Source organism: Mandrillus leucophaeus, unplaced genomic scaffold (assembly GCF_000951045.1).
Source record: "Mandrillus leucophaeus isolate KB7577 unplaced genomic scaffold, Mleu.le_1.0 Scaffold172, whole genome shotgun sequence".
Taxonomy (NCBI): Eukaryota; Metazoa; Chordata; class Mammalia; order Primates; family Cercopithecidae; genus Mandrillus; species Mandrillus leucophaeus.
In genome coordinates this window covers 3,042,175-3,055,366 of record NW_012101721.1, presented here as the reverse complement: position 1 = coordinate 3,055,366, position 13,192 = coordinate 3,042,175, and the positions used below count along the sequence as shown (strand labels likewise).

Here is a 13,192-nt window from a genome sequence, read left to right as displayed (position 1 = left end):
TGTTTCCAGCATATTGCCAGCAGAAAATAGCAAAAGGGGTAGCAAGTGGCATTAGATTGGCCACAAGTTCCCATCTAGAATTGTTGCTACACGGGAGTCTGGGCAATGCGGCTTTTTGTGAGATGGTTTCTATCTTCTACAGAACAGGAAGGAACATTCAAAGGAGGGTACAATGGAAGTTGAGTAAGCCAGTACACAGAGTCCACCATAGCAGCCAGCCTAAGGCCCACTCTCTTGTTATCCATGAAAACCCAACATGCAAACACTCTGACAATGAATATTTGATTCTGAAGTGGATATATCAAAGGTCTTTATTAGCATAGGAGCAACCCGTAGTGTGCATTCGTGTGTTCCCTAAATGCACACAGACACCGTATCTCTCAAGAATCACTGATGTATTTCATTGTAGAGTTGAGAATTTCTAGGCCATGAAGCTTTCTCAGTTGAGCAGCAAACCTGTCACAATCAAAACAAACAACCCAGGACATAAGTGCCACGGTTCAGGCTTCTGGAGCCCAGAGCCAACACCCTCTCAGATGGAAGCTGGCTGAGAACGTCAGTCCTATCGCTGGGTGGAAACAGGAAGTGGCTGTGGCACTGGGGTACCCTAAAGATCACAGGGGTAAGACAGACCCTCAGGGAGGCCCACAAAGCACTGAAAACACTTGCTGCAGGTCGCAGGTGTGTCAGGCTGATCAGACGGGACCTTGCTCTCGAGAACTCCCCCATAGGTTGCCACTTTGAAGTCATCCTAGCTAATGTGCTTGCTTTCTATAGAAGAAAGATTTTAACTATTCCTTCCATTTGAACAACCAGACAGAACTTGAAAGGACCTTAGATATTATCGAGGCCAACCCCCTCAATCTACAGAGGAGGAATTAAAGGCATGTGGATGTAAGGGAAGGAGCCTCTCTCACTCAGTTCCTGGGGTTACCCCTGCCCTGTGCCAGGGCTCCTTCGCTCAGCCACAGGTGGACACCCCCCAGAAGCACGTGCAACGAGGTGCATCTGCACATCAGAACAGGAGCAGAGCAGAGTGGAGGTCTGAGCTTAACAGAGAAGCCATGGGCACAGTTACAGCCCACATCTCTTGCCCTCGCTCACTGGGGGCCTCGACGTGCTGTTCTGCGTCTCTGCTTCTCCACTGTTTCCTCCTGCGTGAACATGTGACCCTCGCTGGCCATTCCTCCATTTGTTTAGGCTGAGACAAAGAACATGAAGTGGGGGTCTGTTTCTGGAAAAGTAGAGAAGAGAGAAAAGAGGGAAGAGAAGGGGAGGTGGAGTGGGGTGGGGGAGAAGGAGGATAAAGAGACAGGGAGAGGGATGCAGAACAGCAGAAAATGGAATGGAGAGAAGGCAACGGCAGCAAGTGTGAGCAGCAAGTCCCCATCAGACAAGCTGATTCCCTCTCTGGTCGGAGCCCAAGAGCTCCCGTTTCCTCTAGAAAGGCTTTCTTCAGAGAAGCAGCTATTGGGCTTAACCTAGGTCTGCACAGAAAGCATGAGGGCTTCCCACAGCATCCTGTGAGGCACACAGTCCCAGCCAAAAGTCAGCGCCTCAGCTCAGCTGCTTTCTGCAATGGGACCGACGCTGGGTCAGCCTGGCTCCGTGTCCACAGCATACCTGGGCTCAGCTGTGCACAGCTTCCCCAGAGCAATGCCTGCGTTCACCTGCACGGCCGTCTTCTGTGTGTCACTGCCTGCGAGCCTTAACAGGACCTGCAGGAGGTCTGTCTTTAGCAGGGAAGACGCAACGTTGGGCACCTCCATGCAGTTACCAAGGCAGAGGGCAGCGTTGCCCACCAGAACCTCATCCTCCGAGCTGAGCAGCTTCATCATCATGCTCAACTCTGCAGGGAAGGAAGAGAACAAGCAACAGCTCCTTTTAATCCCCAAATAGGAGGCTGGCAACAGGACATGAGGGGCACAGGGAGGTGTCCATGGACAACGAGCTTCCCCAATAACTCTGCAGCAGAACTTGTTCACTCACTCATCAGCAAACATTCACTGAATGCATATGAACCTCCTCAACTCCTTGCTGAATCTCTGAAGTATCTCGGCTTCCCAGGACAGTGTCCAGCACAACACAGTTGTTAGATGAATGAACGCTATGTGTCAAATAGGTCTGTCCTCCTGAAAGCCCCTGTTCTTAACCTCTCACTGCACCAGGGTGAGCGGTCCCATCTGACAGCCCCCAGGTGGGAGGCAACGTGCTGGCAACCAAACCTGCAGGGTATGAAACAGGATCCAGGAGAAAGGCTCCAGATTCCACGGTGGAGCCTCCTTTAGTTCACCTTCTGCGCACTCCAGGGAGTTGGTAAGAACAACATTAGCAGGCTGCCTCTCCTGGGAAGCCTGCTGTGAATAACTACAGCCGGTTTAAGTTACTGGACTAAAGCTGGGCTCAGACTCTGGTATTTCCCTTGTTCACTAAATGTTGAAGGTGTTTTCCCCCCTCCTTCTGTGAAGGCAGAGAACTGAACTTGCTGAGAGGAGGGAGTTTCCTAGCTTTGCCCCTGTTATCTTTGAGCTGTCTGTCAGCTGGGTCTCCAGTCTGGGTATCCTACCTGTGTGCAACCAAAAGGCTAATTAAATGCTTTCAGATCTGACGTGAAACATCTTCCATAAACATTGCTGAAGCCTGGGAGAGGTTAACAGCACTGCTGCTACGTTCCTCCTCGACCACAGTTCCCTTTGCAGCTTCAAGGGTGGATGAACCTCTGGGATGAGGGCTCCCTTAAGGAAATCATCACTTACTTTTATCCAGTCTTATTACTTCTTCCCGAGCTTCGTGGTAACTATTCGTGCAGATAGCTAGTATCTTTACAGCATAACGTGATGCAGTCTCGCCTCCTGTCTAGATTTCAGAATGAAATCAGAAAAATATAATCAGTGCTATGATTGCTCCTGGCCACAAACCACAGCGAGCAGTTATTATAGTGCCAGTGGCTTCCTAAACTCTGAAAAGAGAATTCTATGGAGAACGGCATATGCTTCCCGGTGAGCAGGCATGGTTCCTGCTGGAACAGAGTGTCACCCGCATCCTCTCTAACCCAGCCCACACCCCTGACAGGAATGTACGCCTGTCATGTACACCTGAGTAATTGCCTCCAGAAGGCTTTATGAGCAAGTGGCTGAGAAGAGAATGATGCTGATGAATGACAGACCTACCAAAAAGGGAGGAAAAGGCCCTCCCATATCATTTTCCCATTTGAGAATGAGGACTGACTTGCCAAGGCTGTTAGGCTGACAGTCCTGCATGAGGAACCTCAGGAACCTAGATCATTTTAAGAGGCGACAACTGTCAAACACCGCCCTTGCAATCTCCCACGTGGGGTCTTTAAAAGGCATGTGTGCATGTATGCATGCATGATGCATAGGTATGCATGCCATCAGGAGCTTTTGGTGGGTTTGCAAAAGTCATAATGAATGACGGTCATTGTTCAAGTGGCAGCCTAAACTTAAGACCCCCTGTGCTGCCCCCTCGGTGTTACCCCTGCCCCAGCAGTAGCCCACAGAGCATGCTTCCCTGCCCCACTCAGCCTGAGGCTTTATGAATAAAAGCCATGTGTCACCACACCAACATGGGGGTGTGGACCTCATGGGCACACACATCATAGGTGGGATTCTGAGATGGCAACCTAATATAATAATCTCCTTCACCCTTGCAGGTGAATCCAGATAGCTGCTCTACCGGCTTGCTTAGATTCACCGCACTCATTTCACAGGGAAATCCCAATATCCTTTGGTCACATGGTAATTCTGCAGGCTACATGTCTCATAGATGAGTAGCAAAACCTGAGCAAAACAATGTACCTGAAACCCACTCAGATCATGTTTATCAAGAACAGAGGCCATATATATATTTAAAGTCAGGCTTGAGGGGTAAGCAGTCTTTTTTTTTTTTTTTTTGAGATGGAGTCTTGCTCTGTCGCCCAGAGTGCAGTGGCACGATCCCAGCTCACTGCAAGCTCTGCCTCCCGGGTTCATGCCATTCTCCTGCCTCAGCCTCCCAAGTAGTTGGGACCACAGGTTCCTCCCACCACGCCTGGCTAATTTTTTTGTATTTTTAGTAGAGACGGGGTTTCACCATGTTAGCCAGGATGGTCTTGATCTCCTGACCTCATGATCCGCCTGCCTCAGCCTCCCAAAGTGTTACAGATGTATCTAATGAACAATTTTCTTATTTATTGAACGATCTGTTATTGATGTTCAGAGTATGGTCTGGATAGACAGGCAGAAGCAAACCCCTATCCAAGAAGTTTAAAATCTAGCAAGGAAGAAATGGCAGCACATTAACCAAACAAAACCCGCCTTAATTCTGTTCCCCGAATAAAATAGGAGACTTCTGTACATTTCAGGGTTGTAACCAATAAAGTGATCTTACCTTCAGGAATTTCATCATTTTCTTTACCACTCCTGCTTGCAAGGCCTCCTCAACAATTTTCAGAGAGGAAGAAAGGGTCCGGCTCAGAACACCAGCAGCTCTCTGAATACAGCAGAAAGAGGATAATTAAATGTCCTTTTCAGAAATGCTGACAACCTTTAAAAGTTAACAGGAAGTTTGGTGAGGCAAAATCAATCATTAACATTGGAAGCAAAATATAAAAAATAGGATGGCCAAATAATAGCAAGCACTGTTCTTTTTAATAAAACTGTCGCGGAGCTGCAGCCATAACCCCTTGCCACCCAGAGGCCCACATTATTTCAGCTTCACACAGGATCAACCAGTTCAACTCTGAGAAAGGAAGTTCTCCCTTGTGATTCCTCCCAGAGCTCTGATATCAACAGGCCCTTTATTAGGGGATGTTTGATTTCCTGGATTGGTCTTCTGTGTCATTTATCTTTATCTTTTCCTCTGTCTTTTGTTCTAGTTTCTGGGATAGTTCATTTACTTTATTTCCCAGCTCTTTCTCTCTTTTTTTTTTTTTAAATAAATGGCAAGCTGTTACTCTTTTATGGATATAACTATCTTTAATCTTTCTCAGGATACAAATGATAGTTACTATTTTTTTCCTCTGTTTCCTGTATGATCTCTATTTCTTTTGGATCAATTTTTATGTTTATCTTGGTTTTCCTATTTATGTGTGTGGCTTTCCTGCAATGTCTGGTTGACTCTTACCTGCCCAAGCACATGTACGAAAAAAGCAATAAAATATGTTTGGGTATGCTATGTTTATGGGAAGTATGGAAAGGTAGAGAGGTGGCACTCTCATATACCAGAAAGAAAAATGTTTTCTCCAGTTTCAGTTCTTTAAAGATGAAAGTGTTCTGATTTTATGCCTGGAGGATAGATGCCTGCCAGCAAACGCAGCTCCACTGCCTGTACCTCTGCTCTCTGTTGTATCAGGAGTTCTGAAATCTTGATCCTTTCATTATAAGGCAAATCTGCTACTGACCAGCTATGTGTTCCTCCGTCTGTACTCTATACGAAGGTGTCCTCAGCCCTGCCTCATTAATTACCACCCTAGCAGCTGCTCTCCATCTTCAGGAAACTTGTTAAAATTACTTACCTATTGATAACCATTGCCTGTTCACCGTCAATGTAGGTCTCTACTTTTTTTGTTCACCGCAATGGCTTTAATCTCATTTTAATGAGGACTCCAGAGGGAGAAAAGATAAACTTGTGTATTATCAATCTTGCTTCCCTAATCTGCTTCCTAAAGATCCTAGAATTTTGCTACAGTTGACACCACAGATCCCCTTTCAGGCCCAGGACAGTGGAGACTGTGCTAGACTAGGACCAGATGCCCATGGTGAAGCTGCTGCCCAGCAAGCTGGGAAGCACCCAATGTGGCACACACAGAATGCTGGAGAAATCTGGCCCAAGAGCTCCTAAATCCCTACACTCAGGGATTAGTGTAGGCCTATCTTTAGGTCTGGACTATCTGAGAACGGTGGTGCTTACCACTTTGGGGGTCAGGGACCTCTTTTGAGGATCTGATGAAAGCTATGATGCCCCATCCATGAAAATGCACACGCACAAAACCTTCACCCTATCCTGTCTGAATTGACTTTGGGGACGTTTAGAGAGTGCTACCCCCAAACAGGGTATGTTGGATCTACTCAGAACCTTTTTTAAACTGTGGAGCCAGTCCTCAGTCTGCAACCCTTGAAAGGCTGGTTTCCCAGATCCACCCTAGATGTGGCCCTGATTGCTTCTCTAGGCATTAGGGCCCTGCCCTGACAGGGAGAAAAACAGGGGTGATCACTTAACGTGAGTGAAGAACACTTTCTAGGGTGATGGCAAACAGCCTCTTGAATCATACTAAATTCTTTTCCTGATGCACTGTGCTGACATATAGGGCTTTCTCAGTTTTCTTATTCAAATGTCAGACACAGAATTGAGAAAGCCATTTCAGCATATATTTTAAAAAGAGGCTAAAACTATTATGCACAAACAACCTCTAGGATCACTGGCTTAAAATACGGGCCTGGCTTTTTATTTTTTCCTATGGAAAAAAGGGATTCTAAATAAGTTGGACACTTGATCTGTCCAATTTGCACAGGATATTTTGAAATAGGACAAATCAGATCGATTATATCCTCTAAGCTGGTCAAATTTCAGACCAAATGGAAGGGGGATTCTTAAGTTGGGTTCCTGGACTCTAGGGGATCCACAGATGACGGATATGGCAAGGAGGTCACCAAATTCCTGAAACTGCAGACAAAACTTGGTGTTTATGTGCTTGTGTGCATTATTCGAATAGTATATCCATACCGTATCTCAGAGACTCAGCAGATTCTCAAAGGTGGCAACTTGAAAAAGATTACACTGGTAACAAAACAAAACAAAACAAAACAAGAACAGTGAAAGTTGCTTCTGGATTTCCCTGGGAGAAACTTACTGTCAGGATTCCTCCATCCTGGCTGTTTAGTAAAGACAGGCACCTTCTGCTCACCTCCACAGCCCAAACCTACAACAATGGGGAGAGGCCAGCAGGAGATTTTAATTTTCTGACAATCTGAATTCTCAGCGGAGCTTCTTCTGAGCACCCTCTCCTTTTTAGCACCACGGCACTGTGCCCAGGTTCCCTCACAACACCATCTTTTACTGCTCTTATTCCTCCCCATGTCTGTCTCCCCTAACTCCAGGGTATTACCCTGATAGCAGGAACCACCTTTCACTTGACTTTGTAAACACAGCACCTCATACTCTGCTCAGCACACTTTGGATACCCAGTCTGTTTTCTGAGTGAATACATGACTGAGTGATGCATCCACCCCTCAGCAGAGCAAAGGGAGAGTGCATCCCTCCAGCCTTTTCCCATTCCACGGCCAGCGTGTGAGTGTACATGCTTCTGTCTCTTCGTGAACACGAGAATGGTTTTATGCCACAGAATGTGTACAGGTTGTCCCAGGCTTCCAGACAGGGAGACAAGAACGCCATACCTCAGAGACAAAGGGAGCCTGAAGACACAGGTTCATCATGAGTCCCAGGAGTGTGTAGATAACCTCTCTGAACAGGTCCACATTCTCTTCACATCTGGCCTTGGAAAACAAAACAAGGTAACCAATGACCTTTCTGCCTTACAGCTTTTTATGGTCATCTTTTCCCTTGGACTAGTGTCTCAGAGTTCCCATACTCCCTAATTGCCAACTCATAAATTGCCAATGTCATGAACCTAAACGGTTTTGGAGGATCAGAGACCAGTTCCATGAGTTAGTGTTGGTCCAGGAGACTTGGAAGGAGTCTCTGATGCCTCTGCCATGGGACTATGGATCAGGTTGGCCCTGGGTTGAAAGTGAAGAGTGAGCTGCTGAGACGGGTGATCATTCAACTCCATCAGAAAAATCCTTCAAATCAGGATCAGCCAAGATGGCCGACTAGATGCAGCCAGGTGGAACAGCTCCCACTGAGGAAGAGAGATGACTGACATGCTCCTAACAGATCTTCAAAGGGAAGACGCTGAGAGTAGATGGAGGAAAGATGCAGAAACGGGGCGGAGGGAAGTAACCGGGAACCCTGCATGGGGCTCCTATGTACCAAGGCTTGTTCTTGGCCCCCAAAGGCTCTTGAGGAATGGGTGAATTGAAGTGGCAAAGAGCAACCTAATCTCATCATAGTCCTCTGGAACCCCGGCAGGAGAAATCCCCTTGACCACCACAGACACTCAGTGAGTTGTCAGGGAGAGCTGCTTAGAGAAGTGGTAGGGGTGGCAAGCCAGTTGATGTGGAACCCAGAGGGTTGGGTGTGGAAGCATCTATAGTGGAGCATGGCCAGGGACAGCCATTTCCCTAGGCTCAAATAAGTCCCATAGGAGACTTTAGCCCTCGGGAAATCGTCAGACCTGAACTCTGCAGGGTGGTCTTGCCCATCAAACAGGGCCAGTCCAACTTGAGGACCCCTTGCTCTGCTGGACTCTCCTGGGGCCCCAGCCTGGTCACACCTGCTTGCTGAGCAGTCTCGGGGGCCCTGGGGGCCCACACCATAGCTTCTGCACTGGCAGACCATGCCTGACCAGTGGAGAGCACCAGCAGGGTACCCCTATCACCATGCACCAGCCCACATGCTCCCTCTCTACAGCACAGCTTCCCCTGGGCCCAAGGCAACTCCCCACATCACTTTGCTGGTGAGTGTCTGATCAGGCAGGTTTTGCTTTCCTTGCCCTGCCAGAGCATGGGAGTGCAGTCCTGCCCCTCCTCTTCCCACTGACCACCACTGTAGATGGAGTATTGATGGGCATAGAGCCAGCCAGCCCCACCCCTACCAGCAACTTGCCCTTGTGCTAGCATGGCATAGAGTACAGTGGATCTTTGTCCCTCTAGGAGCAACCTCCTCTGCTTGCGAGGCACAGAGAAGGCACAATCTTCAGCATGACCACACACACAGTCATCAGCAGGGACCCTCTCCCCCAGCTGTGTTGCCTCTGCCATTGTGGCAAACACCTGCAGGGAGGCAGGCACCCTGACACCTGCTAGCACCCTGCCACAGGTCTTCCGCTGCTGTTGGCATGCGTGAACAAGTTAAGGTCCCATTATCACCACATTATGAAATTCTTGGGCTAACACCATCCATTGGAGTGTAGTGACCAGAGGTTTGGGATCACCTTGGCTCCCCCATTGCAGTGTATTCTTAACCTAGAGGAGCCAGAAAACAAAGTTAAGGCCCAATACAAGTCCCTGAGACTTAGAGCATCCAGTCCAGAAATTGGGAGCTGAATACTGACCCCCTAAAATCTTCTAGAAATAAAGCCACTCAGCTGAATCCACCTTATACCACAATAAAACCCTCAAGGTCATCAAATAAGATAAAAGAAACAAATTTATCCAAAGGTCAGCAATCTCAACGATTGACAGTAGAGAAATCAACAAAGGTAAGAAAGAATCCACATGATAAACCTGATAATTCAAAAATCCAGATGCCTTCTTTCCTTCAAACAACCACAACACCCCTCCAGAAAGGGTCTAAACCAGGCTGACATGGCTGAAATGACACAAATAGAATTCAGAATATGAATAGGAATGAAGTTCACTGAGCTACAGGAGTGCATTGAAACCCACATCACGAAAGCCAAAAATCATAATAAAACAATGAAGGAGCTGACAGACAAAATGGTCAATACAGAAAAGAACATAACCAACCTGGTAGAGCTGAAAAACCATACTACTAGAATTCCATAATGCAATCACAAGTGTTAATAGCAGAATAGACCAATCAGAGGAAAGAATCTCAGAGCCTGAAGACAGGCTTTCTGAAATAAGACAGTCAGGCAAGAATAGATAAAAAAAATAATAAAAAGGAACACGCAAAACCTCTGAGAAATACAGAATTATGTAAAGAGCCCCAATCTACATTTAATTGGTGTCCCTGAAAGAGATGAGAAGAATGGAACCAATTTGGAAAACATATTTCAGGATATCATCCATGAGAACTTCCCCAACCTAGATAGAGAGGCCAACACTCAAATTTGGGAAATGCAGAGAACCCCAGTAAGATACGTCATTAAGAAGATCACCTCCAAGACACAGAATCATCAAATTATCCAAGGTCAAAATGAAAGAAAAAATATTAAAGGCAACTAGAGAGAAAGGTCAGGTCACTTACAAAGGAAAGCCCATCAGACTAACAGCAGACTTCTCAGCAGAAACTCTACAACCCAGAAGAGACTGGAGGCCAATATTCAACATTCTTATAGAAAATAAATTCCAACCCAGAATTTCATTTCTAGCCAAATTAAACTTCATAAGTAAAGGAAAAATAAGCAAATGGTGAGGAAATTCATTACCACCAGACCTGTAGTGCAAGACCTCCTGAAGAAAGCACTAAATATGGAAAGGAAAGACCATTACCAGCTTCTACAAACACACATTGAAGTACACAGACCAGTGTCACTATAAAGCAACCACATAAATAAGTCAGCAAAATAACCATCTAACATCATGATGACAGGATCAAATCTACACACAGAAATACTAACCTTGAATGTAAATAGGCCAAATGTCCCAAGACACAGTGTGGCAAGTTGGATAAAGAATCAAGATCCACTGGTATGCTGTCTTCAAGAGACCCATCTCACAAGCAATGACACACATAGGCAAAATAACAGGTTGGAGAAAAATCTACCAAGCAAATGGAAAACAAAAAAGCAGGGGTTGCAATCTTGTTAGTTTTAGATGAAACAGGCTTTAAACCAACAAAGACCAAAAAAGACAAAGAAGGGCATTACACATATTGGTAAAGGGTTCAATTGAACAAGAAGATCTAACTATCCTAAATATTTATGCACCAAACACAGAAACATCCAGATTCATAAAGCAAGTTCTCAGACACCTTCAAAGAGACTTAGTCTGACACTCAATAATAGCAGGAGACTTTACCACCCCACTGGCAATATTAGATCATTGACGTAGAAAATCAATGAAGATATTCAGGACCTGAACTTAGCACTGGATCAAATGGGCCTGATGTACATACACAGATTTCTCAAAATGAAAACAACAGAAAATACATTTTTCTCATTGCCACATAGTGCATACTCTAAAATCAATCATATTTGGAAGTAAAACAGTCCTTAGCAAATGCAAAATAACTGAAACCTTAACACTCAGATTGGAAATTAAGACTAAGAAATGAACTCAAAACTGTATAACAACATGGAAATTGAATAACTTGATCCAGAATGACTTTTGGGCAAATAAACCAATTAAGGCAGAAATCAACAAGTTCTTTGAAACTAATGTGAACAAAGATACAACATACCAGAATCTCTGGGACACAGGTAAGATAGTGTTAAGAGGGAAATTTATAACACTAAATGCCCTAACAGATATTCCTAATTAAAAGTTAGAAATATCTCATGTTAACAACCTACCATGACAACTAAAACAACTAGAGAACTAAGAGCAAACAAATCCCAAAGCTAGCAGAAGACAAGAAATAACCAAAATCAGAGTTGAACTGAAGGAGACTGAGACACAAAAACCCATTCCAAAGATCAATAAATTCTAAAGCTGGTTTCTTGAAAAAATTAATAAAATAGGTAGACCACTAGTTAGACTAAAAAAAATGGAAAGACAGAAAATGCAAATAGACACAATCAGAAACAACAAGGGGGATATCACCACTGACCCCACAGAAATACAAACAACCATCAGAGAATACTATGAACACCTCTCTGCCCATAAACCAGAAAATTGAGAAGAAATGAATAAATTTCTGGACACATACACCATCCAAAGGCTGAACCAGGAAAAAATTGAATCCCTGAACAAACCAATAATGAGCTCTGAAATTGAGTCAGTAATAAATAGCCTACCAACTAACAAAAGCCCAGGATCAGCTGGATTCACAGCTGAATTCTACCAGATGTGCAAAGAAGAAGTGGGACTATTCCTGCTAAAACTATTCTAAAATATCAAGGAAGAGGGACTCCTTCCTAACTCATTCTATGAGACCAGCATCGTCCTGATTCAAAAACCTGGCAGAGACACAACAAAAAAGAGAAAACTTCAGGCCAATATTCTTGATTAACACTGACGCAGAAATCCTCAACAAAATACTGGCAGACCAAATCCAGCAGCACATCAAAAAGCTTATCCCTCACAGTGAAGTAGGCTTTATCTCTGGGATGCAAGGTTGGTTCAACACATGCAAATAGGTAAATGTGATTCATCACATAAACAGAACTAAGAACAAAAACCATGTGATTATCTCAATAGATGCAGAAGAGGCTTTTGATAAAATTCAACACCTCTTCATGTTAAAAACTCTCAATAAACTAGGTACTAAAGGAACATACTTCAAAGTAATAAGAGCCATCTATGACAGACCCATGGCCAACATCATACGTACGGGCAAAAGCAGGAAGCACTCCCCATGAAAACCAGCACAAGACAAGGATGCCCTCTCCCACCACTCCTATTCAACATAGCATTAGAAGTCCTGGCCATGGCAATCAGGCAAGAGAGAAAATAAAGGGCATCTATATAGGAAGAAAAAAAGTCAAACTACCTCTGTTTATAGACGGCATGATCCTGTATCTAGAAAAAACCACAGTCTTGGCCCAAAAGCTCCTGAAGCTAATTAACAACTTCAGCAATGTCTCAGGATATAAAATCAACATACAAAAGTCACTAGCATTCTTATACACCAACAACAGTCAAACCAAGAGCCAAATCAGAAATACAATCCCATTTACAATTGCCACCAAAAGAAAATACCTAGGAATAAAGTTAACCAGGGAAGTGAAAGATCTCCACAAGAAGAACTACAAAACACAGCTCAAAGAAATCAGAGATGACACAAACAAATGGAAAAACGTTCTGTGCTCATGGACAGGAAGAATCAATATTGTTAAAATGGCCATACTGCCTAAAGTAATATATAGATTCAATGCAATTCCTATTAAACTACCATTGACATTCTTCACAGAACTAGAAAAAACTATTTTAAAATTCATATGGAACCAAAAAGAAGCCCGAATAGCCAAGGCAATCCTAAGCAAAAAGAACAAAGCTGGAGGCATCACGTTACCCGACTTCAAACTATACTTACAGGGCGACAGTAACCAAAACAGCATGGTACTGGTATAAAAAGAGATACATAGACCAATGGAACAGAATAAAGAACCCAGAAATAAGACCGCATACCTAAAACTATCTGATCTTCAATAAACCTGATAAAAACAAGCAATGGGGAAAGGATTCCCTATTTAATAAATGATGCTGGGATAACTGGCTAGTCATATGCA

At 44.5% G+C, this 13,192-nt stretch overlaps 1 protein-coding gene across 1 annotated transcript in view; it reads right to left on the bottom strand.

Annotated features, from left to right (window-relative positions):
• Positions 1–288: 288 nt before the first annotated feature.
• Positions 289–13,192, bottom strand: part of TTC12 (tetratricopeptide repeat domain 12) — a 52,405-nt gene continuing 39,501 nt past the window's right edge. The window contains exons 17-22 of the mRNA XM_011977020.1: positions 7,392–7,490; positions 6,848–6,916; positions 4,387–4,488; positions 2,757–2,856; positions 1,624–1,849; positions 289–456 (exon numbers count right to left, since the gene is read on the bottom strand). Of these exons, the coding sequence (XP_011832410.1) occupies positions 381–456; positions 1,624–1,849; positions 2,757–2,856; positions 4,387–4,488; positions 6,848–6,916; positions 7,392–7,490 (672 nt within the window). The 3' untranslated portion in view covers positions 289–380. The remainder of the gene's footprint in view (positions 457–1,623; positions 1,850–2,756; positions 2,857–4,386; positions 4,489–6,847; positions 6,917–7,391; positions 7,491–13,192) is intronic.